We start from the raw sequence: 25,695 nt of genomic DNA, 5'->3' as shown, positions 1-25,695 counted from the left end.
CCCTGTCTGGAACCCTATTTTCTAAGTGAGAAGAATAAGAAATAAGTAGACGGTTCATTTATCTCTGGTAAGAGCCAGAACTTCCTTCAAGAGTCCTCCCGAAATGTTTGACTGGGCCTTTAAGAAATAAAAACAACACTAATTAAATTTCACTTTTGCCTGTACTTTAAAATATTTTTACTTTCTTAAAAACAGTAATATGATATTTTGAAAACACTGACAACTTTCTCTTAGGATCAATAGGCAGTACTTTAAGAATGGCATGTGAAGTTTGGGGTGGGGTAATTAAACAAAACAGAATCTAATTGAACATGAAACCAAACGTACAATATTTGGGGGCTGATGTGCTCCCTTCCGTTTAGTGGACTTGAACAAAATATTCAACTGCTTACTTGCTGAACGCCTTCTCCACCTACATCCCGTAACTGATGGATGCCTGGCACACTGCCAATCTTATCTACTTCATCCAGAAAGACAATTCCTATAATTTAAGGAGGATTCTATTTTTAACATGAAAAGACACACACACACACACACACACACACACACACACACACACACACACACACACACACACATACAATGTGCCCTGGACTTTCAAGGACTAGGTAGTGCAGCGAGCAGGGTTATCCAATTGAGTTCCCATCTGGGCAGGTGCGACAGTGTTACTGTTGTAAAAACAAAGCACAGCTGCCTCTCCAACTGGTCCCGTCACGCCACTGCTTTCTAATTCTAGACTCCCCCACCCCCCCGGGATGAAAACCAGTTCTTGGACGATACTTATCTACCCCCACTAATACGTGCGTTCCTCATTCTAGTCCGTCCAGTTTTTCATGGCAGAAAGGAGAGACGTAGTGTCTGTGACCTGGCTCTAGACCCAGTGCTCTCCCGCCCTCGTCCTGGCCCTGGGTCCCAACTCAGCGTCAAGAGTTTGAAAAGCAGTCAGAACAGGAAGAACGATGATGGTTCAGAGCAGTAATTCGGCCGGTCTGCACACTAGGAGCCATCTACAACCAAGTCTTCGGGCTTTAGCGTGCTAGAAAATGAGTAGCAGAGGTACTCCGCACACCCATTCTTCTAAGACTCAAAGGCCGCAACACTGCTCGTACCTTGCTGTGCTTTCTCCACGTTGTAGTTGGCGTCTTGGAGCAGTTTGGCAATCACAGACTCAATGTCCTCGCCTACGTACCCGGCCTGGGTCAAAGTCGTGCAGTCGCAGATAGCGAAAGGGACATCGAGGCATTTGGCTAGAGTTTGTGCCAGCAGAGTTTTACCTACAAGTCAAAAGAGTAACAAGTGTAATGAAAATGTTTACTCTAATACAGCTTCTCTACAAAAGGTAAAGGTAAACTGAATTTTTAAAAATCTTTAATTGATCTATTATTGGATAGAGACAGAGAGAAATGCATAGAGGAGGGAGAGAGACCCCTGTAGCCCTGCTTCACCATTTGAAGCTTTTCCTCTGCAGGTGGGGCCGGGAGCTTGAACCTGGATCCTTGCGCACTGCAAGGCATGCTTAATCAAGTGCGCCACCATCTGGTCTTATAAATTAAACTGTATTTAACAACAACAACAACAACAACAAAACTCTTGTTGTGTCAGAGCTAGTGGTATGCTGTCATTATTCTTGTTAAGATAGAAAGGACCCAGGCTGGGAGTACGGACACACTTTCCAACACCTATGTCCAGCAGAGAAGCAACTACAGAAGCCAGACCTTGCGCCTTTTGTACCCCATGAAGAATTTTGGTCCAGGGGCTGGGTAGTGGCGAACCTGGTTGAGTGCACATGTTATAATGTGCAAGGACCTGGGTTCGAGCCCCCAGTCCCCACAATAAAAACAATACTAATTAAATTTCACTTTTGCCTGTATTTTAAAATATTTTTAATTTCTTAAAAACAGTAATCTGGTATTTTGAAAACACGAACTTTCTCTTAGATTGATTGGCAGTACTTTAAGAATGGCATATGAATTTGGGGTGGGATAAATAAGCAAGCAGAGGGCAAGCTTTGCTAGTGGTGAAGCAGTGCTGCAGGTGTCTGTCTTCTTCTCTATCAATCCCCTCCCTCTCGATTTCTGGCTGTCTCTATCCAATAAATGGATAAAGATAGGGAAGGAAGGAAGGAAGGAAGAATTCTCGTTCATGTTCCCAGAGGGGGGAGAAATATTAAGGGGAAGATGACCAGAGGGCCCTGAAATTCAAGTCCATCAGAACCTGGAGAAAGAAGGGAAGGTGAGAGAGAGAGAGAAAGACACTCAGAAGTAGTCATTGTGACTTAGGAAGAGAAGGCAGGCCCATAGGAAAAAAAAAAAGGGCAATTATATAAAAATATAGATAGTTGCAGAAATAATAGTCAACCCTTATCTATGACCTTGGGAGGGCCACTGCAGTTTCCAAGGGAGGGAATGGGGACACAGAACTCTGGTGGTGGGAAAGGTGTGAGATTATACCCGTATTACCTTATGATTTTGTAATCAATATTAAATCACTTTAAAAAAAAAATGGGAGGCAGGGATGGCAGGCAGTGGCGCACCTGGTCAAGTACACACATTACAGTGCTCAAGGACACAGGATGGCCCCTGGTCCTCACCTGCAGGGGAGAAGCTTCACAAGTGGCGTCTCTCTCTCCCTCTCAATTTCTGTCTCTATCCAGTAATAAAAAATAAATGAAACAAGCAAATAAAAGATATAAAGGACTGATTTACAGGGCAATCCCAAGCTCTCACACTCAGCCTAGAGTTATGCAGAAGTACTGAGGAGTCCGTAAGGCTGGCCTTAGCAAGAGCACGGATCGCCCAGTCACTGGACACAGGCTAGCGAACTGCTTATGCCCATCTCTTCTCTCTTTTCTTTTATATATTGCTTATGTCCATTTTCTTAAATGAGCCCTACATTTCCCCCAGGAAGTCATTTACCTGATCCAGTTGGTCCAAGCAGCAAAATATTGCTCTTTTCAAGTTTGATGTCATCGTGGGAAGAGTCCAGAACTTCACCCCCCCGTTTTTCCTGAGGTGTCTGCTGGTGTGCTTGTTGCTGCATGGTCGCTCCTAGTGCGTTGCCGTGGGGGCCGATCCCTGCAATCTGGAGCAATTCTGAAAAGCCGAGTTAGATGTTGCTCGAGTAAGCACCAATAAAACTTCTGACATGTAAACCTGACCACTGATTTAGAAAAGTCACAATACTTCAACATTCTGTCTTTTTTAAAGAAAAATCTCATTATCTAGAGACAGCTGTACAGTGATTATTCAGGGAACCTCAACTAATGGAGTTAGATTTCTTTTTTTTTTTTAATATTTTATTTTATTTATTTATTCCCTTTTGTTGCCCTTGTTGTTTTATTGTTGTAGTTATTATTGTTGTTGTCATCGTTGTTGGATAGGACAGAGAGAAACGGAGAGAGGAGGGGAAGACAGAGAGGGGGAGAGAAAGATAAGACACCTGCAGACCTGCTTCACCGCCTGTGAAGCGACTCCCCTGCAGGTGGGGAGCCGGGGTTCGAACCGGGATCCTTATGCCGGTCCTTGTGCTTTGCGCCACCTGCGCTGAACCCGCTGCGCTACCACCCGACTCCCCGGAGTTAGATTTCTTTTACTCTTATTTACATAAATATTCATGAAGAATGCGGGGGGGGGGGGGGGAGCCGGCGATAGTTCCAGGTTAAGCTCCCACACCACCATAAACCAGAGCTGAACAAGTGCTCTGGTTAAAAAACAAACAATAACACACCTTTCAAAAAAATTTTGTGAAGAATGCCTTTTGACTCAAGAAAGGTGGTGTGGTGGTGCAGTGATAAAAGCTTTGGACTCCAAAGCATGAGGTCCTGAGTTCAATCCCCGGCAGCACATGTACCAGAGTGATAGGTCTGGTTCTTTCTCTGTCCTCTTATCTTTCTCATAAATAAATAAAATATTAAAAAAAAAAAAGAAGAAAAGAAAAGAAAAAAGAAAGGTGTTACAACATGGTACAACAGAAAGAGGAAGCTCAAGAAAAAAAGTGAAAAAAGAGAGCACGGGCTGTCGAGCAGGAGCGCAGCGGGTTAAGCGCAGGTGGCACAATGCGCAAGGACCAGCGTAAGGATCCCGGTGCGAGCCCCCGGCTCCCCACCTGCAGGGGAGTCGCTTCACAGGCGGTGAAGCAGGTCTGCAGGTGTCTGTCTTTCTCTCCCCCTCTCTGTCTTCCCTCCTCTCTCCATTTCTCTGTCCTACCTAAGGCAACTAACTAACTAACTAACTAAATAGCATGAGGTCCCCAGTTCAGTCCCCAGCATCATATGCACCAGGTGATCTTGGTTTCTCTCATCAATGATTTTTGAACCAGAGCTCTGTTCAGCTCTGGTTGATGGTGGCACAGGGGACTGAACCTGAGCCTTTGGAGCCTCAGGCAAAAGTGTCTTTACATGACTATATCTCCCCCCTATCCCCTCACCCGTGCCATTTTTAAAATATTTATTATTATGATAAAGAGGATAGGGTAGATAGCATGATTATGCAGATATTCTCATGCCTGAGGCTCCGAAGTCCCAGGTTCAATCCCCACACCACCATAAACCAGAGCTCTCAGGGCTCCAGTAAAAAATATTAATAATAATAAAACAGAATAAAGATAGAGAGACCTGCAGCACTGCTTCAACACTTGTGAGGCTTTCCCTGAAGGTGGAGATGAGGGGCTCAAACCGAAGTCCATGCACACTAGGTGGTTGTGTGAGTTAAATGTTACGTCACCGCCTACCCCAACAAACAAATCAATGGGCACCCCCCACACACAAACCATGCAAGTCGCTGTGGAAAGTGCTCCAAGCCTTTCCGAACCAAGAATGAGAAGCATGTTCAGATGATATATAGCATCTTAGTGGCACACAAGCAAACACACGGCCACGCACGGCCACCACTGCTGACACACTCTGCTGAGGCCGAGTGGAGTGGCCTGGAGTAGCGCCGAGGGAGAGGACACTTACTTGTAAATCTGTACTCGTCCTCCCGTCTTCTTATTTCTAACTCTACGAAAAAAGGTGACAGCATCACATATTTGTTCCGTCTGGAGGCACAAACAAAAGGACCCATCCCACAGCATTAAAGAATGTGCCCACTAGCACTGGCTCTTCACATTATTAATCAGCATGTTATACTCACTCTGTTTCCATTCAAAATATCTATTTACTTATTTTGGACACCTGCAGCCTGCTTCACCACTTGTGAAGCTTTCCCCCTGCAGATGGGAAGCGGGGACTTGAACCCAGGTCCTTGTGCACTATAATGTGTGTGCTCAACCAGGTGCGCCACCACCCGGGGCCTTTCTCTCTGTATTCCTAATAATGGCTGTCCACACATACAACTGTCATACATGAAGCTGGTATATATCTATTAAAAAAAAAAATTCAGTGGGATTGGGAGACAGCATAATGGTTATGCAAAGAGACTTTCAGCCTGAGGCTCCAAGGTCCCAGTTTCAATCCCCAGCACTACCATCAGCTAGAGCTAAGCAGTGCTCTGGCCTCTCTCCCCTCTCTCTGTATCTCTCATAAAAAGGGGGGGGTGGTGGTGGCACACCTGGTTAAGCCCAAGTATTACAATGTGCAAGGACGCGGGTTTGAGCCCCTGGTCCCCACCTGCAGGGGGAAATCTTTGCAAGTGATGAAGCAGGGCTGCAGGTGTCTGTCTGTCTCTCTCCCTTCTCTGTCACCCCCTTCCCTCTTGATTTCTGGCTGTCTCTATCCAATAAATAAAGATCATTAAAAAAATAAATAAAAGTAAAATTACTTAAAAAAAAAAAGGCAGGAATGATGAGTCTTAAACCACTCCGACATGTGGCAAAGCCAGAGCTTTAAACTAGAGAAATGCTGCACTGCAGTAAACAGAGTCACGGCTTTCTACTAACACTCTGCAACTTCTCATTCCCTCCAGGGTTTTGCTGGAGCGCAGTGCATGCTCTATGAACCCACTGCTCCAGGTTTTGCTGGGAGCTCTATGAATGCACCGCTCCCAGGCAGCTCCCAGGCACCATTCTTTCATGGTTGCCCCCCCCCAGTTGACAGGAGAGAGTGAGCTAGAGCTGGAGAGCAAAAACACCTGCAGCCCCTCCCCCCACTGTTCTTTAATTTTGTTTCCAAGCTACCAAAATGCCTTTTGGAAATGTTGTGCTATGCTGAGAAAACATTTTTAATTTCTCTCTTTTAAAAAAAAAACAAACATTTTTTCCTATTGAATAGAGATGGATACTGAAAGGGAAGGGGAGACAGAAAGGGAGATTGGTCCATGAAGGATGATGAATGACATAGTGGGGGTTGTATTGTTAAATGGGAAACTGGGGAATGTTATGCACGAACAAACTATTGTATTTACTGTTGAATGTAAAATTCCCCAATAAAGAAATTAAAAAAAAAAAAAAAAAAGAAAAGAAAAGAAAGGGAGATTATCTGCAGACCTGCTTCACCGCTTGTGAAGTTTCCTCCCTAAAGGTGGAGGCCAGAGGCTTGAACCTGGATCCTTGAACACTGTAGCATGCACACACCACCTTTCAAGAAGTCTTTCAAGCCAGAAGCACGGAGTTCCGATAAGATCACCTCCATGTAGAGGAAGCTCTGCTGGGCTCAGTTGTGAAAACACTAACCTCTTGGTGTTAACGATGTCGGCTTCTCAACCTCTGCTTGTTGCCTCATGTTAGCTGGGATGTTGTTGTATATTCTCTTATAGTGATTGTACACAGCGACTGAGAGCACCTTCTTAGCAAATGACTGGCCAACGACGTATTTGTCCAGGTAGTTATAAATCTGAAAGATCATCAGGCATGAACAGTTAGGTAGGCTACTTAACATACACACACAGTTTGTACTGTGCGGGCCCTGGCATGCCGGCCAGGAACTGTCTTCTTTTTTGTAGATTCAGGCTGCTTCACTATAGTCAGCTAAGTTAAGGGGATGAGAAGCTCACATTATTTAGGGACCCCAGGGAACAAAAATCAACCCATAGATGCTCTACTTTAGGGATGGCCTTCTAGAATGACTGCCAACTAGGGCGGAGGAAACAGCATAATGAGTATGCAAACATCCTCATGCCTGAAGCTTAAGATCCCAGGTTCAATCCCCCACACCACCATATGCCAGAGCAATGCCTTGGGTAAAAACTGATACATAAATAAATAACAATCAGCCAGCTACATTTCATTAATTCTGAGTACAATAACTGAACTATGGGGGGGGGGGGGACAAAATGGCCCCCATAGCTAGCCTCCAATCATCAACTATCAGTAACACTTGTCCCCAGTAAGATCCTGTGGTAGTTAGACAGTAATGCTGTATGCGCATCCAATAGCAGGATCCTTGGGCCTGGGAGTAAGGAAATGCTTTCAGAGAAAAAGCCTGTTAGAGTGAGCTGAGACCTGTACCTTCTTGGGGGGAGGAGGTGGTTTCTGCTGGAACGCCAACTTCACAGCTTCTGCGGCGGACTCGGGCTCTCTGACTATGCTTCTCTTTGAGTCTGCTTCAGACAGCACAACAAAGAAATGGTGGCACTTTTCACACTTCACGAAACGGGTGGATGCTATAAAAAGGAGAGAAAGATCAGCAGAGCTAGGCAAGAGATTGTGTCTAACTTTAAAAATGCACTGTACAACACCCGTGTTCAGCGGGGAAGCAATTACAGAAGCCAGACCTTCCACCTTCTGCACCCCACAACGACCCTGGGTCCATGCTCCCAGAGGGCTAGAGAATGGGAAAGCTATTGGGGAGGGGTGGGATATGGAGATTGGGTGGTGGTGGGAGTTGTACCCCCCATCCTATGATTTTGTTAATGTCTCCTTTCTTGAATAAAAAATAAATTTAAACAATGCACTGTAAATGGGGGACCAGCTACGTAGTTGACAAAAAGCAGGCCTGTTCACTCACAAGAGTCTCCTTTGCACTTAAGACTGCTGAGCCCAGTAAGTTCCACTTGGTTCATTTCTTGAAGGTTCTTTTACAAACTTCAGAAGAAAAAACTGGCTGAGATTCTTTCAACTTCACATTCACTGAATTTTTAAAACCACCATTAAAAAGCATGCTACTATTCTGTACAAATGGCAACCTTTTATTCTGCTGCAACTGTGGGGAAAGACCTTGTGCACAGCAGGGCCAGGTCACCCCGGGCAAGGGGACTGGCCAAGCTCCTGAAGCCCACCTGCCGGGAGAAGCGAGGCAAGCAGTGGAGCAGAGCGGCAGTGTCTCTCTCCTCTCTGTCCCTCTAACAACAACAAACAGCCAGCGGGAAAGGTGGTTTCTGAGCATCAAGTGATAACCTTGGTGGCCATTTTTTTTTTGGGGGGGTGCAAGTCAAGTATAAGTGATCTATTTCTTCCTAGTGTTTTCCTTTGAATTTTCTTTAAGTATTTATAAGAGAGAGGATGAGGTCAGGAAGCAAGGCAGATAGAACATCACTCTGGCACATATGCTAGGGATCAAAGTCGGGACCACGTGTTTCTCAATCAAGGTGCTCTCTCTGGGTTCACTCTAGTACATTTTAAAACAAAGACTTCAAGTATTAGTAAAAGTTAAAAGAGCTAAATCAATTTGAAACCAAGAATGTAAAAGGTGCTGGAGAAGTAGCTCACTGTTAGGGCATGTGCCTCGCTTGGCCCCAGGACCACATGGGAGGCCCTATAGCAGCAGAGGAAGTCTTGTACTATGACGTTTCCCTGTGCTGCTGAGTGAAAAAGCGACCTGGAACAGCGAGATCATGCCTACGTGAGGCCTGGCTCCACATAGAATAAAAAGGTATATTCCTCGGCTCTTTCCGAATCTATGAGCAGTCAAAGCAGTCTCGACTTGCTGTACAGAAAACCACCCAAATGCCTCCTCATTCCCACCTTTCACAACTCCACGAGAAGTCCTGTTTCTCGACCTTAAAAGCTACCAGGAAACCAACACTTTACTAAGTCATACGGATTTAATTCCTTATATGCACACTCTCTTGACCCCTGCGAATTCTCCTCTCCTGGGATGCAGGCACCTCAGACAAGGCCAGGTAGAGAATCCCTCACACTTGCTGGCGGGAACAGAGCAGATGACACCAAGGAAGCAGTGTGTGTGCGGGTGGAGGCAATGCAGCCCATTTTCACACCGGTATGGAAGAGAAGCTTTAACCATCTGGATTCTCCTGCAAGAATACATCTACCTGTCCATCTAAATCTTAACAGAATAACTAAAGCCTGTCTTATAAAAGATGAGAGTCCAATGGTCTATCCTCTGCCCACCTCCTGGGCCCCTAATCGAAAAAAAAAAAAAAAAAAAAAAAGGAAAGGAAAAAGTGATTCCACATTAACACAAAGTCAATGAAATGCATGTGCTGAGAGTTCTAGCAGCAAAATTCCAATGAGAAGAGACGGCCCCGGCTTTGTTTATTAATCATCTCAAGCTGCTTACCTAAGATCAAGCTATTCTAAGTACTGGCTTGCCAGAAAAGTCATGACATGTTTTTGCTTCACAAAACACAAGCCCAGAAGCACTATGCTCGCCATTGCTCACAGAAAGACAGACACGTAGTCTCTTCATTGTTCTGTGGAAGCTTCGGTTTAGGAGTGTCCCTGACAGTGCGCAGGGCAAGGACTGAAGGGCAGAGCATCAGGCTGTGACCCAGTTCGGGCAGAGTGACAGGAAAACCTGGCCCGGGAACCAACAGCAAAATACTTCTCTACAGCAATGAGGTCAAAGGGGAAGGGAGCAGACACGGCCAAATCCTGTGCCTGGTGCGGAAGGGCTGCTGAAAGGCCCTGAGGTGCTGTGATGCCATCTTACTAGGGGACTGTCAGCATACAGCCAGGCTCGAAGACTCCGACTTATTTATCAAAATGGTTTCAGAAAGAAGGGGAGGGAGAAAAGCCCTGCTATGCACCATTTCCTACTCCTAAAAACAAGGGCAAACATCTCGCTTGGGTCAATGCTCGGGGTAAACAGCGCCCCACAGCGCCCTCCTCCCGAAATGCTTCCAAGTGTCCTGAGTCTTCACTGCTGGGCCATTTCCAATCACCAAATTCAAGGAGTTTGTCAGCAGCAAAAACTTATCTTCGCAAAATTTCCTTCAGGTCATATATACATATATGTGTATATTTTTTATTTATTGGATAACGGTTCTGCAAAGAGACTCTCATGCCCGAGCCTCCAAAGTCCCAAGTTCAACCCTGTCCACCAGACACCACCACAGGCAGACCTGATCAGTGTTCTGGTAAAAGGAAAAAAACAAAACAAAACTTTATTTACTAGTGAGGAAGATAGGAGGAAAGAAAAGAAAGAGCCAGTACATGAGCTGCTGGGGATTGAACTTGAGACCTCATGCTTGAGAATCTAGTGTTTTATCTATTGCGCCACCTCCCGGACCACTAGGTTTGTTTAAAAGAAGATTTTCCATGCTTTTGCACAAGGTCCAAAGTTCTGTGAGATCTGATAAAGCTGATACAGGAACCCCCTCTGCTAGCTCCCTTCCTCCCAGCCAGGCCCTTTCCATTCCGGAGAGAAACGAGCCAAGACACCGCAGCTCGGCCCCGCCACTTGTGAAGCTTCCTTTGGTGATCAGTGTTCCGTTCAGTGCTGGGGACGGGGCGGGGCCTCAACACAGGTCCCTGAGCACAGCAGAGAGTGTGCTCTGGGGCCAGGAGGTGCCATACCCACCACCATGCACAAGGACCTGGGTTTGACCCCCGACTCCCCACCTGCAGGGGTGACGCTTCACAAATGGCAAAATAGGTTTGCAGGTGTCTCTCTCCTCTATCTCCCCTTCCCATCTCATTTTTTCTGTCCTGTCAACTAACAACCACAATAGGGCCAGGTGGTGACATACCTGGTTGAGCGTGCGTTACTATGCTCAAGGACCCAGGCCGGGAGGTGGTGCAGCCAGTGCACATTACAGCACAGAGGCCTAAACGAATCCAAGTGGAAATACCTGCTGGTTGGGGGAGGGGTTGGCTTGGGGCCGCCAGAGCTCGGGGAGGGGAGTGGTTCTGAGGGCGGCGTGCGCGTTCTTCTGGGGAGAAGGAAATGTCCAGTAATTGGACACAAGGGCTCAGGCTGAAAGGATTCATTCTCAGGAGACGCAGTGCGGGTCAGCTCTATGGAGCAGGGAGGGCCCTGCCTTGAAATGCTGTCGCTCACGCGTAGTGACCTCTCGCACCTGCAGGGCACAAGGACGGTTCATGGCCATCTCTGCAATTTCTGAGCTGGCTGTCCGAGTCAAAGCAGGTACACTATCCACGTGAGCTATCTTGCCAGTCCCAAAATTTGAACTTTAAATTAAAAGATTATATATGTGGGATGTACACGTGGTTAAAACCAGCAAAACGCCTCAGTATTTGGGTCAGAACACAGAGAATTCTCTTCGGCTAACTGTCCGAGACAGCAGCTTCTATCAAACCCAAATGTCAAAATTTTGGTGGCTGGTCTGTAGAGAAAGGCCGGCATGACTGTGAGACTTAAGTCAGTACTGAACAAGCCCTGGAGGAAAGGAGGGAATGGTTCCTTCAACAGAACATGCGAAGCAACACCTTGCATTCTACAGTGGCTGACACTAGTAACAAACGTCGACACTGGCTTCTTCCTTCTCCTGGTGTTTGAGTCGCTGATAATAATCAGATGCTCCCAATACTGAGGGTTTACCTCATCTGCCCAGTGCATCTGAAGGACTTACATGAGAGACTGCATGAGCAGCTCAACTTGTAGCTGAAGAGACAATAAAACAGAGTCCGATTCCTCCACACTTTAAAATGCTCCCAAAATCCAACTGGGAAACAAGCCGCATGTGTATAATAAGGAAGCAGACTATTTTCAAATTCTCTCTTGCATCACAGGGCAAAGTATTAGCCGTCTTGGGGATTTTCACCATTTCATAAACATGAGTTACTCAAAGCTTCCAGGAGACACCGACTCTTGGGATAAGATTTACAGATTCCCAAACCACTTTCCTTATCGAAAAGGCAAGGAAAAGAACGGCCGCTGGAGAAACACTCACACACAAAGGTCTCGACGTGGGTGCACAAGTCGCCACATTTAGGACAGCGCAGCTGGTTCCCGCCTTTCCCAGAGTTCCCAGAGCCGGACTTCTTGCTGTTCCCCTCACTCACTGATTTCTGTTTGTAAAGGAGGAAAAGCAGGGACTATTATTTTCAGACAATCATTTTATACATATTTTAAAGATAAGACAATTTAGTCTGTAATTTTTTAACTTACAATTCCTAGATGGAGGTCTTAGTATACTTTTTAAAATCTCTAATACCACAGGTGTGAAAAGATATACTTACTGCAAAAATGAAATCAACTGTAGAAAACATGTATCTACCAATATTCCTTTTTGACATGGTATGTGTTAGCATGTTTAATAAGAAATCAAGAACTGTGCTCTGGGAAGTGAAGTGGCTAGAGCATTGGCCCCTCAAGCATGAGAGAGAGGTCCTGAGTTCAGTCCCTGGCAGCACATGTACCAGAGTGATGTCTTCCTGGTTCTTTCAATCTCTCAATAATAAATAAAACCTTAAAAAAAAAAAAAATGAGGCCCCTCACAGAATGGGAGAAGATCTTAACAAGCCAGGGAGTCGGGCTGTAGCACAGCGGGTTAAGCGCAGGTGGCGCTAAGCACAAGGACCCACATAAGGATCCTGGTTCAAGCCCTGGCTCCCCACCTGCAGGTGTGTTGCTTCACAAAGCACAAGGACCCGCATAAGGATCCTGGTTCAAGCCCTGGCTCCCCACCTGCAGGTGTGTTGCTTCACAAAGCACAAGGACCCGCATAAGGATCCTGGTTCAAGCCCTGGCTCCCCACCTGCAGGTGTGTTGCTTCACAAGCGGTGAAACAGGTCTGCAGGTGTCTATCTTTCTCTCCTCTCTCTGTCTTCCCCCATCCCTCTCCATTTCTCTCTGTCCTATCCAACAACAATGACAACAATAATAACTACAACAATAAAACAACAAGGGCAACAAAAGGGAATAAATAAATAAAAATAAATATAAAAAAAATTTAAAAAAAAAGATCTTAACATGCCATACATCAGACAAGAGGCTAATAACCAGAATATATAAAGAACTTGCAAATCTCAACAGCAAGACAACAAATAACCCCATCCAAAAATGGGGAGAGGACACGAGCAGAATATTCACCACAGAAGAGATCCAAAAGGCCGAGAAACACATGAAAAAATGCTCCAAGTCTCTGGTTGTCAGAGAAATGCAAATAAAGACAACAATGAGATACCACTTCACTCCTGTGAGAATGTCAGACATCAGAAAAGGTAACAGCAGCAAATGCTGGAGAGGGTGTGGGGTCAAAGGAACCCTCCTGCACTGCTGGTGGGAATGTCAATTGGTCCAACCTCTGTGGAGAACAGTCTGGAGAATGCTCAGAAGGCTAGAAATGGACCTACCCTGTGATCCTGCAATTCCTCTCCTGGGGATAGAGCCTAAGGAACCGAACACACCAATCCAAATAGATCTGTGTACACATATGTTCTTGGCAGCACAATTTGTAATAGCCAAAACCTGGAAGCAACCCAAGTGTCCAACAACAGATGAGTGAGAGGCTGAGCAAGTTGTGGTATATATACATAATGGAATACTACTCAGCTATCAAAAATGGTGATTTCACCATTTTCAGCCGATCTTGGATGGACCTTGAAAAAATCCATGTTAAGTGAAATAAGTCAGAAACAGAAGGATGAATATGGGATGATCTCACTCTCAGGCAGAAATCGAAAATCAAGATCAGAAAAGAAAACACAAGTAGAACCTGAACTGGAATTGGCGTATTGCACTGAAGTAAAAGACTCTGGGGTGGGGGTGGGTGGGTGGGGAGAATACAGGTCCAAGAAGGATGACAGAGGACCTAGTTGGGGTTGTATTGTTATATGGAAAACTGGCAAATGTTATGCATGTAGAAACTATGGTATTTACTGTTGAATATAAAACATTAATTCCCCAATAAAGAAATTAAAAATTAAAAAAAAGAAAAAAAAGAAAGAGGAAGTTGGGCAGTAGTGCAGAAGGTTAAGTGTAGGTGGCACAAAGTGCAAGGATCAGAGTAAGGATCCCAGTTTGAGCCCCCGGGTCCCCACCTGCAGGGGAGTCACTTCACAGGCGGTGAAGGAGGTCTGCAGTTATCTCTCTTTCTCTCCCTGTCTTCCCCTCCTCTCTCCATTTCTCTCTGTCCTATCCAACAACGACAACAATAATAGCTACAACAATAAAACAAGGGCAACAAAAGGGAATAAATAAGTTAAAAAAAAAAGAAGAAGAAAGAAAAGAAAACTAGGTTGATAAAATTAAGATTTATTGGTTGAAGAAAGAGCACCGGAGTTCACTCAGGATATATAATTCTGGGATTGATCCTGGGACAGACGAACATGCTTGAGAGTCTAACAGTTTATCTACTACACCACCTCTCGGGCCCTATTTTCAGTTAAAAAAAAAAAAAATTTGAAGGGCAGGGGAGATAGCATAATGGTTATGCAAAAAGACTCTCATGCTTGAGGTTTCAGAGTCCCAAAATCTTAAATTCAATCCCCTCTACCAACAGAAACTGGGGTTGGACCGTGGGCTGGGAAGGGAGAAAATATATTTGGACTGGCAAAATAACTCACTTGGATAGTTTGCTGCATTGCCATCTGTATGACTCGGGTTTGAGTAGGACCCTCACCACATTAAAGGAAACTCTCTCCTTCCCCATGTCCCCTGGGCGGTGGGGGAACAGGCAGGTAAGCAGACAAAGCTGTGGTGACTGAAAGGTGGGGAAAGTCCACTGGGAATGGTGGAATCATGAAAGCACACAAAGCCCCAGAGGTTAAAAAACGTTCCGTTTAAAGAAGCATTATACGGGAGTCGGGCAGTAGTGCAGTGGGTTCAGCACACGACACGTAGCAAAGCGCAAGCACCAGCGTAAGGATGCCGGTTCAAGTCCCCAGCTCCCCACCTGCAGGGGAGTCGCTTCACAAGAGGTGAATCAGATCTGCAGGTGTCTGTCTTTCTCTCCCCCTCTGTCTTCCCCTCTTCTCTCCATTTCTCTCTGTCCTATCCAACAACGATGGCATCAATAACAACAGCAATAAAACAACAAGGGCAACAAAAGGAAATAAATATTTAAAAATAAATTAAAAAGCATTATGCATCTATATATGGTGCTTAAACACACTTTAGTCCTTTAGCCTGTTGTTCTCTTACTAAAGAGTTCAATCGCCAGCACCACCTAACTAACGCCAGAGCTAAGCAGTGCTCTGAGGGGAAAAAAACAAGCCAGCAAGCCAGCCAGCAAGCAAAAATAAATAAATAAATAAAACTAACCCAGGCCCAAGGAGATAGCCTAGTAGTTCTGCAAAAAGACGTTCATGCCTGGCACCAAAGGTCCCAGGTTCAATCCCCAGCATCACCATCAGCCAGAGCTGAGCAGGGCTCTGGAGAACAAAATACAGCTACTTGCTTGCTAAAGAGCAGACCGCTACTAGCTCTATAGACAGCCAAGGCGTTCAGAGGGTGAGGAGGTGCTTATGCTCCTGAGTGGCGTGCAAGCAGACAGCTATTCCAAATCCAATCCTGCTGACTTAATGGCTTGAGCTCCTTCATGACTTTGGGGTATTAAGATTTTCATGACTAGCGCCGGGTGGTGGCACATACAAGGTTGAACACTCACACTGCCATGCACTAGGAGCCTGACAAGAGCCTGATCCCCCACCTGCAAGGGGGAAGCTTCATGGGAGGTGAGGCAGTGATGCAGGTGTCTTTCTCTCTCCCTCTCTTTTTGTTTCCTTTTTTTTTTTTTTAATTTTTATTAGCTTTATTTATCGGATAGACAGCCAGAAATCGAGAGGGAGGGGGTGATGGAGAGGGAGAAAGACAGAGAGACACCTGCAGCCCTGCTTCACCACTTGCAAAGCTTTCGCCCTGCAGGTGGGGACTGGGGGCTCGAACCCGGGTCCCAAGTGTGCCACCACTCAGCCCCTCTCCTTTATTTCTTTTATGCTCTTAATTTCAGTCTGTCCTCTCAAATAAAATATCTAAAAAATAAAAAAAAAATAACTTCTATGTACAATTTTTTTTCCAGGGCACTGCTCAGCTATGGCTTAGGGCGTGTGGGGACTGAACCTGGGACCTCAAGACCCTCGGGCATACCGCCATTATGCTATCTACCCCACCCTTATGTACAACTTTGTTTGTTTGTTTTTTGCTATTTTTTCCCTTTTGTTGTCCTTGTTGTTAGTCACTGTTATTGTTATTGCTGTAACTGTTATTGAATACGACAGAGAAATCAAGAGAGAAGAGGAAGACAGAGATGGGGAGAGATAGATGGACACCCGCAGACCTGCTTCACCACCAGTGAAGTGACCTCCCCCCTGCAGGTGGGGAGCTGGGGGCTCGAACTAGGATCCTTAGACCAGTCCCTATGCTTCGTGCCATGTGCACTTAACCTGCTGCACTATCGGCCAGCCCCCATGGACAACTTTTATAAAAATATTTTATGTCTCGGGCAGGGGTAGATAGCATAATGATTATGCAAAGAGATTCTCATGCCTAAGGCTCCGAAGTCCCAGGTTCAATCCCCTGCACCACCATGAGCCAAAGCTGTGCAGTGCTCTGGTGTTAAAAAAAAAGAAAAAAATTATGGCTCAAATTTTTGAAAATAAATTTTTGAAACACAAAATGAAAGGTAAAACAGTTACCTTGTTTCCATCTCCTGAGCCGTCTTTATTTATTCCATCTTTTGAGGCAAAGTAAGCTGGTGTTTCTGTAAAGGTTCTAAAGGGAGCTCTTCGTAGAACCTGAGTTTCAAAGGTCCCAAATCTTCCTAAAACTGGTATAGGGATACGGCCACAAGAAATACCTGAAAATATATTAATTAATAGAAAATCAGTCTACTCATCAAATACTAACAAGCTTCAATAATCCTTTAACGAGACACGTCCCTAAGTGGGAAGGAAGCTTCACAGCTGTGACTGGCAGAGAAAGCAGCAAAGCCTCTCAAGGACAGGCCAGACCCAGCCTCCGGGAGATTCTGGAAGGAAGCAAACAAACTTTTCTTGCTCTACCCTCCGGAGGCGAGGAAGCCCAGCCAGGTCAAAAGCGACTCCAAGGCTGCTCCTACCAACAGCAGCGCGGCTGACCTGGGCTGTCGTGGGTCTTGCCCGTTGGAAGGAGCGACATCTGCAGCGGCAGGGCCACAACCCAGGCGTCCCTGCTTTCCTCACGTGGTGCCGGGCCGAGCCTGCGGCTCACGCATGCATCGTGCTCCTCAGAGCCCCCATGCACCAACTTTCTTAAGGGACTGATTTCTTATTTTATGGACTGACCTGAGAGAGAGGGAAGGGACAGCGAACCACAGCATCACTCTGGCTCATGGGGTGCCAGGGACTGAACTCGGGACTTTATGCCATAGCTGCTATTTCTCCTGTCGGTGAGTGGAGACAGACACCAGAGCACTGCTCAGCTCAGACGTGTGGTGGAGTCGGGAACTGAACCGGGGAGCTAGGGCTTGCCCTGGGCATGTTCTATGTCTCAGGGCAATCTGCAAGGAGAAGAAGGCACCACTCCTCCTCGAGGTGCTGTCCTTGGTACTCCTGGGAAGGGGACGGAGTCCGCCTTCGCACCCTGCAAGGCCTGGGATCTACCTGAGTCAGCCTGCCCCAAATAGTCTTAAAAACTATGCAGGAGAGCTCAGGACACGCGTGCCCACCCAAGTCAGAGTCCTGACAGCACGTGTGCCAGAGCTGAGCAATGCTTTCTGCTATTTCTTTTGCTTTCTCGTCAAAACAACCAAAGCTTCACAAAAATAAAATTGGGCTGGCCAAACAGCTCTGCCCCGCACACGACCAGTCAACACCGGCTCCCCACACACTGCGGGAACAAGCGCTCTTCACTTCTTCCCCCAGGGTTATTGCTGGGGCCTGCACTACAAATCCTGCTCCTGTGGGTATTTTTCCCATTGCTGTTGTTATTGCTGTTATTGTTGGATATGGCAGAGAGAAACCAAGAGGAGGGGGAGGTGGGGGGGCAGACACTGGCAGACTTGCTTCACTACCTGTGAAGCGACCCCCACACCCCGCAGGTGGGGAGCTGGGGGCTCGAACCGAGATCCTTAGTGGGTCCTTATGCTCCGCACTATGTACGCTTAACCCGCTGCCCTACCACCCAGCCCCCTCTTTTCACTTTTTTAGAATAAAGATTTTATTTGTTTTATTTTAGTGAGAGACAGAGATAAAGGACATCAGAGCACTGCTCAGCTCTGGTTTACGATGGTGCTGGGGACTGAACCTGGGAGCTTCAAGCCTCAGGCATGAAAAGTCTTTTGCAAGACCATCATGCTATTGCTCCGGGCCTCTTTTCACTTTTTTTTTAAAAGAGTTTTATTTATTTATTTTCCCTTTTGTTGCCCTTTGTTGTTTTTCACTGTTGTTGTAGTTACTATTGTTGATATTGATGTCCTCATTCTTATTTTTTATCCCTTACTCTTAAGTAATAATAGCTTGTGTCCTACTCATCAAAATGGAGATTTTAATACTTGAGCACTAAAGAAAAATATCTATTCAGAAAACACTTTGTAACCACAACCCTACTTTCAAATCTCTTACCCATTTGCCATAACACTTTTTTTAAGTTGCCCAGTTATATCAGCAACAAGAAGCTGAAAGAACATTATCTTCAAAAATATAAGTGAACTGGGCCAGGGAGACAGCATACTGGTTCTGCAAAGGCTTTCACAGCTGAAGCAGAAGAGGGCCTAGGTACAATCCCCAGCACCACCATCAGCCAGAGCTGAGCGGGGCTCTGGGGAAAGGAAAAAGGTGTGGAGACAGCACAGGTGATAAAGCATTGGAATCTCAAGCATGAGGTCCCAAATTTAATCCCCAGCAGCATGTGTACCAGAATGATGTCTGGTCCCCTCCCCCTTATCTTTCTCACTAATAGATAAAATCTTTTTTTTTTTTTTTTTGCCTCCTGGGTTATTGCTGGGGCTCGGTGCCTGCACCACGAATCCACTGCTCCTGGAGGCTATTTTTCCCCTTTTGTTGCCCTTGTTTCTTTATCGGTGTTGTGGTTATTATTATTGTTGTTACTGATGTCATTGCTGGCTAGGACAGAGAGAAATGGAGAGAGGAGGGAAGACAGAGAGGGGGAGAGAAAGACAGACACCTGCAGACCTGCTTCACTGTGAAGTGAAGTGACCTCCCCTGCAGGTGGGGAGCCGGGGGCTCGAACTGGGATCCTTGCACCAGCCCTTGCGCTTTGCGCCACATACACGTAACCCGCTGCGCTACTGCCCGGCCCCCAAATAAAATCTTTGGTTAAACTTAATGAATATGACCCCTCTAAAGCCGACTTGAATAGATATGTCTTGCATCCTAGATAACTTAGTAACATCAGAAACAAAGGCTACCACGCAACCACCACGACGATAATGGCTCCTGGCCACGCTGTGCACATATTAGGCCTTTAACCCGAGGGGCTGCTTTGCTGGCCCTGGCGGACGCCTGGTCCAGTATATGGCAGTGCCGCTTCAGCAGGGAACTAATACAACACAGTGCCTTAAATATAAACCAGCAGTTCTTTACCATCGATTTTTAGACTGAAAGAAAGATGGTGAGAGAAAAAGAACTCCCCAGCCAGAGTTGTCATGGCTCTGCTCACGTGCGCGCAGGAACAAATCCTGAGTTTCACGCAGCAACACCTGTACCCCTGCTGAGCCACCCCGGGAGAACCAAAGTTCAGGCCTCCAAGGGCTGAATACGCTCCTAACAAGGTCGCACCGGTGCTGCCGCCCAGCTGGTTTTCAAACATTTACTACCCATTTACTTTTCTGAGAGAAACCGGAGCACCACTCAGTTCTGGCAAATGCCAATGTGGCAGGACTATGGAGACTCTACTTAAAACAAATCGGGAGTTGGGCGGTAGCGCAGCAGGTTAAGCGCAGGTGGTGCGAGGCGCAAGCACCGGAGTAAGGATCCCGGTTCGAGCCCCCGGCTCCCCACCTGCAGGGGAGTCGCTTCACAGGTGGTGAGCAGGTCTGCAGGCGTCTGTCTTTCTCTCCCTCTGTCTGTCTTCTCCTCCTGCATTTCTCTGTCCTATCCAACAACAATGACGGCAACAATAATAACTACAACAATAAAAAACAAGGGCAGCAAAAGGGAATAAATATTAAAAATCAATCAATCAAACAAACAAACCAAAACAGTGATCTACTGAGAGGAGAGAGAGCCAAAGCCCCACTCAGCAGTGGAGACAGCATAGTGATTCTGCAAGACTCAGTGCCAGCCTCACCCCCATCACCAGAAACCAGACAGGAGCAGTGCTCTGGTGAAAGCAAAGCAAAACAAACTAAAAAACAAACCAACAAACAAAAACCACACAGGGTGATAAACAGTCTAAATGGCCAATCACTTGACAGTGATATAAAGTCCTCCCAGAACTCACTGTGCAGCACAGGGAAGGGAAACCAGTCTGCATGCTGCCAGCTGAAGGCAGGGTCAATCCCCTGCTCCACCATAAGCCAGAGCTGAGCAGTGCTCTGGTAAAAAGAGAAAAAAGAAGTAAATTTAATTTCCACTGCAATGTGAAGTTAAAAATGTGATTTTGGGGATAGAGGTTCAAAAAAGGGGGGGAAGGGGACTGCAATGGGTGGGCCTTGGGCTTGTGCTGCACCCACCCTGAAGGTAACGTGTCAGCAGGAGGCCAGTGCAGCCACAGGTCACAGAACTTATGGCTTCTATCCTGGACCCACTGGAGGTCTGTGAACCCAAGTGAAGAACCTCTTAAAGTGAGGAAAGAAAAGAAAAAAAAAACCCTCTATAAATATAGTGTAACATTTTGAAAGATTTCTTGGCAACAACCACAGAACACCGTTAAAAGTTAAACCAATACAAAAGCTTCCCCATACAAATAAAGACTGGGGGTTTAGAGCAACTGTTTTAAGGAAGAGATCTTACGAGCTTAGGACCCGGCGAGTCCTTAGTGTGAAAGGACATGTTCTTTCTCAGGGACCTGCTTTCACTGCCGTGTGGCTTCAAGTCGGAGTGCAGCAACTACTAAGTGAAGGCTTAATGCACACATCCATTTTAGAACTATTCAGAAATAGTGACCAAAAATTTGATTTTCATACTAATTTTAAATTAAGCATTATTCCAAAGCATAAAATGATTTAGTTTCAAAGATAAACTGAATGCCAGGTAGAAAGAAAAGTGAGGTCCCTGGTTCAATCCCCAGAGCAAGTCAGAGCTGAGCAGTGTTCCCGCTCTGGTGAAAATAAACCATTTTTCTTATGTTTTAGATGTAGTGAAAGAGCTAAACACGAATTAAAAACCCCTCCAGTCTAGGAGTTAATGGAGAATTCTCTCTATAGGGCATGTCTCACGCCATGCAAGTGGCCCAGGTTCAAGGCCCTGCACCACCTGGGAATACTACAGCACCAGGGGAAGCTTCCTCTACGGCACTGTCAGAAGCAGAAGAAGGAAACCTTGCCTGGGGGTGGTGAATTGTGCATGTGTGAGATATGTGTGTGTGTGTGTGTGTGTGTGTGTGTGTATATTTTTTTTTCCCCCAGATTTTACTTAATTAACGAGAAAGGGGGAGAGAGCAAGTGGTGCATGTGCTGCTAGGGACTGAACTCTGCTAAGGTTTGTCTGTGCTTCTGAAGACAACAAACACGCTAGAAGAGAGAAAGGCCAACTAGGAAGCAGCCCAGACAGAAAGAACAGTGGTCCGGGAGGTGGCGCAGTGGCTAAAGCATTGGACTCTCAAGCATGAGGTCCCGAGCTCCGTGCCCCGCAGCTCATGTACCAAAGTGATGATGTCTGGTTCTTTCCCTCTCTCCTCTTTCTCACTGGTAAATAAAATCTTAAAAGAGAGAGAATGAATCAAGCCTGGCTAGAAAATCTTCCAGCAGCACATGACGGGGCCGACATGTTGGAACACCTCCCCGTCTTCACTTAGCCACCCCAGGGCCGGCACCCATCCCAGTGACCGCAGAAGCAGGTGCAGCGCCCAGTACCAACAGGTTGCCAAGCCACACGTGCAGTGGTCAAGCCTGGCACAGGCCCAGCAGAAGCAAAGCTGTCCCGGTCCTCAGAGGGACCCTGCACCACCCTCTAGGCCTGCTTCACTCCTCCATAGGAGTGAAGTCCTTCAACGTGGTGTGGGCCGGGCTTGAACCTGGGTCTTGCACAGGGCGAGGCAGCGCCCTACCCAAGTGAACTGTTTTGCCAGCTCACTCTGAAGAAATTATTATTTTTTTTACCAGAGCACTGTTCAGCTCTGGCTTATGGTGGTGTGCTTGAACCTAAAACTTTGGAGCCTCAGACAGGCATGAGTCTGTTTGCATAACCATTCTGCTACCTACCCTCTGCCCAGGAATTCTCTTCGCTGAAAGAATAAACTCGCTGAAGCTCTATCCTGACATTTCTCTTTCTCGTTTGTCTTTCTCTTTCCAGGAATGCTAAGTAAAGATCACCTTCCTGGATTGTGTTTTTGTTGTGGCTGGGTTTTCTCTACTCCAGCTTAACTTGCTCAGACAGAAGGGGCCAGACTCAAAGGATTGTGGGCCTATGGCAAAGCAGCACACTACCTCCCGGAGCTTTCTGCCAGCCCTGCAGGGTTTTTTTTTTTTTAATTTTTTTTTTTATCCCTAAAGAAAATATCTACTTCCTTGTAGGCTTATGGGTTCTACTTGTAGACTCTGGAAAATAAACATGTTATATAAGCATGTTTTAAAAGACGAGGAAAACTATTTGCTGTTTCACTGTCATGTATAAACACGAAATTCTACAATGGTACTGGAAGCTGTTTCATAGTTTTAGACTTAGTTTTTTGTTTTTTTTCTCTCTTTTACAGTAAGAACAATGGTACTTTCAAAATCTCTGCCAACCTTATATTAAATGATCGACAGGCCATTCCTAAATTAGTCATTAACTTGTGTTCGTTTACCTTATGAAAGATATATTTAATTTTAAAATCAGTAACTGTTGAAAATTAATAGCACCAGGGAGACAGCTCAGTGTGAGAGCACACCGTGTCTGTCTCTCTCTCCCCCAGGTTTCAGTCCCTGGTCTACCATATGGCCAGCTGAGCAGTGCTCTGATCTCCAACTTCTTTTGTTCTTGCTCATAAAAATGAGTTAAAAACAAACAAACAAACAAAGAGCATAAAGCACAGCCGGATTAACAGCCCACCGGCAGAGCGGGCTGTGGGATGTGAAACCCTGTGGTCCTCAAGTCCCCGGTTTGAGACCACCGTGGGCTCTGGGTTCGTTCTCTCACTTCATGTAAAAAAAATAAATCAATCAAATAAATCCCTAAAAGAAGAAGGAGAAGCAGCAGCAGCAGCAGCAGCAGCAGCAGCAGCAGCAGCAGCAGCAGCAGCAATAAAACAGACAACCGTCCATCTCCGATGACACTTTGCAGAAAGCAGATCAAGAAGTCGAGCCAACACCCCTCCCCTCCCGCCCCAGTGCGACGCCACTTTCTCTGCTCCCAGATTTCCACCGGAGGCCCCAGGACTCTACGTCCAGGCCCTGGACCGACAGACACCAGACAGATTCGCCCGCGGGTCCGTCCGGCTCGAGCACCAGGCCCGCCAACCGGTGGAGCCTGGAGCTCGGGTCCCGGCGACTCCTTTTCATTTGTCACGTTACAAAAGCCGCCGCCTGGGTTAGCGGCTTTGGGGAAACCTGACACCGAATCCACAGGCGGGGACAGTGATGGGGATGATAAAAACAACAGCAGCAGCAGCAAGGACCCCCGGGCCACCAGCCGCCTGCAGAGGTGCGACTCCTGAGAACCCAGAGTCGCCGGCACGCCCGCAGGTCAAAGGTCACCGAGCCCGCCCCGGAGGTCGGGCCACCGCACCCCCACGCCGCCCGCCCGGCCGGCCGGCCGCACCCCCTCCCCGCTGACGTCCCGGGCGGCGCGGCGACAATGACAGTGACACCTTAGGCGTCGCACGGCCCGCGGGGACACCCACCCCAGGGTGGAGCGCACCCCCCCCCCCGGGACCCGACGGACCCGCCTCTGGAGACGTCGCCCCCCCCCCGCCCCCGAGCAGGCGACAGAGGCCGGCGACAGTCCCCGGGGACCCGGGGACACCCGCTTCCGGGGCTTCCGCCCAGTGGCCATGTCCCGGCGCCCCGAGTCAGGACGCGGGTGGGGGGCGCCCCGGGGTCCGCGGCCCGTCCCCCCGGCCCCCGTTACCTCGGTTCGCCGAGGCGAGCGCGGAGGAGAGCAGCCGCGCGGCCGCCGCGCCGCAGGTACAAGCGCCGCAGCCGGACATGTCCGCGGGACCTAGGCCCGAGCGCGCGCCCGCCCGCCCGTGGTGAGGCCGCTCCCCGCCGTCCGACGCGCACCACAGGCCGCGCCGCCTTGGTTCCGGGCCCTGCCGCCCGCCCTCGGCTCTGCAGCCACGCCGGCCCGCTCGCCCTCAGCGCTCCGGGATCGCGGCGGCAGTGCGCCCGGAGGCCCGCAGACACCGAGCCCCTCCCGCCCTCCCCGCGGGGCCCCTCCCCTCCCCGCCCACCGCGCCCGGGGAGCGTGCGCGCGCCTGCGCCCTAGGCCCAGGAAAGGGCGTGAGGCACGCTGGCGTCTGCGTGCGTGAGGGCGTGCGTGCTGCGACGTGCGGCGAGGGCTAGGGGGCGGGGCCCTGGGCACCAATGAGATCTCTCGGACGGGCGGCAGTTCCCCACAGATGCGCAATCCTGCCGGAAGTGCTCTGGGAGTTAAGCCGCGAGAAGAGGGGGGGGGGGGGGGGGAAGAGACCCTGAGCACTGCATGCCGGGACCTGTAGTTTCAAGCGCGGTCGTGTTTTCTTCCCTGATTGAGCTTTGCACGCCGGGAGTTGTAGTCCTGAATTGGTTGCAAAGAACTGACAGTTTTAGTAGATGGCGGCAAAGGTCACAATGGTAGCAGCTGCTTAGGTGTCCCCGGAGAGTACCCTCAAGACTTCGCTCTAGGGGCCAAGTGGTGGCGCACCTAGTTGAGGGCACATGTTGCTCAAGGATCTGGGTTCGAGCCTCCTGGTCCCCACCTGTAGGGGGAAAGCTTTGCGAGTGGTGAAGCAGGGCTGCAGGTGTCTTTTTCTAAAATTTGCTCCCCCCTTTTGTTATTCTTGTTTTGTTGTTGTTGTTGTTGTTGTTATTGATGTCCTCATTGTTGGATAGGACAGAAAGAAATGGAGAGAGGAGGGGAAGACAGAGGGGGGAGAGAAAGACAAACACCTGCAGACCTGCTTCACTGCCTGTGAAGCGACCCTCCTGCAGGTGGGGAGCCGGGGGCTCGAACCCGGATCCTTACCGAGGTCGTTGGACTTCAAGCCGTGTGCGCTTAACCCGCTGCGCTACCTCCCGACCCCCTGCAGGTGTCTTTCTGTCTCTATCTCTGCCTCGCCTTTCCTCTTGACTTCTGACGGTCTCTATCCAATAAGTAAAGATAAAAAAATATGAAAAAATATTTTTTTAAAAAAATGATTTCGCTCTTCAAACTCAGAATTGGAGAGATATGTTAGTCTGTGAGAGCACCAACTTGCATGTCTGAGGCCCCAGAGACTGCAGGTTCGATTCCTGGCATCACCTTATGCCAAAGTTGAGCAGTGCTCTGGTCTCGTCCTTCCTCTCTCGTAATAATTAATCATTAATTATAATATAATAATAATTAATTTTTATAATTGATGAACACTTATTTTATTATTAAGTCTTGCTTATCATTTTATTATTAATTATAATGATTACT

The 25,695-nt window shown here is 47.6% G+C and overlaps 1 protein-coding gene across 3 annotated transcripts in view; it reads right to left on the bottom strand.

Moving 5' to 3' along the window:
- CLPX (caseinolytic mitochondrial matrix peptidase chaperone subunit X) overlaps positions 1 to 24,463 on the bottom strand; it is a 32,657-nt gene extending 8,194 nt beyond the window's left edge. For all 3 annotated transcript variants that reach the window (XM_060174309.1, XM_060174311.1, XM_007532353.3), the window contains exons 1-9: positions 24,166 to 24,463; positions 16,654 to 16,814; positions 11,967 to 12,084; positions 7,381 to 7,535; positions 6,607 to 6,766; positions 4,955 to 4,996; positions 2,916 to 3,092; positions 1,110 to 1,274; positions 393 to 481 (exon numbers count right to left, since the gene is read on the bottom strand). In XM_060174309.1, the coding sequence (XP_060030292.1) occupies positions 393 to 481; positions 1,110 to 1,274; positions 2,916 to 3,092; positions 4,955 to 4,996; positions 6,607 to 6,766; positions 7,381 to 7,535; positions 11,967 to 12,084; positions 16,654 to 16,814; positions 24,166 to 24,244 (1,146 nt within the window). In that variant the 5' untranslated portion in view covers positions 24,245 to 24,463. The remainder of the gene's footprint in view (positions 1 to 392; positions 482 to 1,109; positions 1,275 to 2,915; positions 3,093 to 4,954; positions 4,997 to 6,606; positions 6,767 to 7,380; positions 7,536 to 11,966; positions 12,085 to 16,653; positions 16,815 to 24,165) is intronic.
- Positions 24,464 to 25,695: the final 1,232 nt, after the last annotated feature.

The sequence above is a fragment of the Erinaceus europaeus genome, chromosome 16, assembly GCF_950295315.1.
Source record: "Erinaceus europaeus chromosome 16, mEriEur2.1, whole genome shotgun sequence".
Lineage (NCBI taxonomy): Eukaryota > Metazoa > Chordata > Mammalia > Eulipotyphla > Erinaceidae > Erinaceus > Erinaceus europaeus.
Note: the sequence above shows the minus strand (reverse complement) of the source record. Positions and strands in the feature narration are given on the sequence as shown.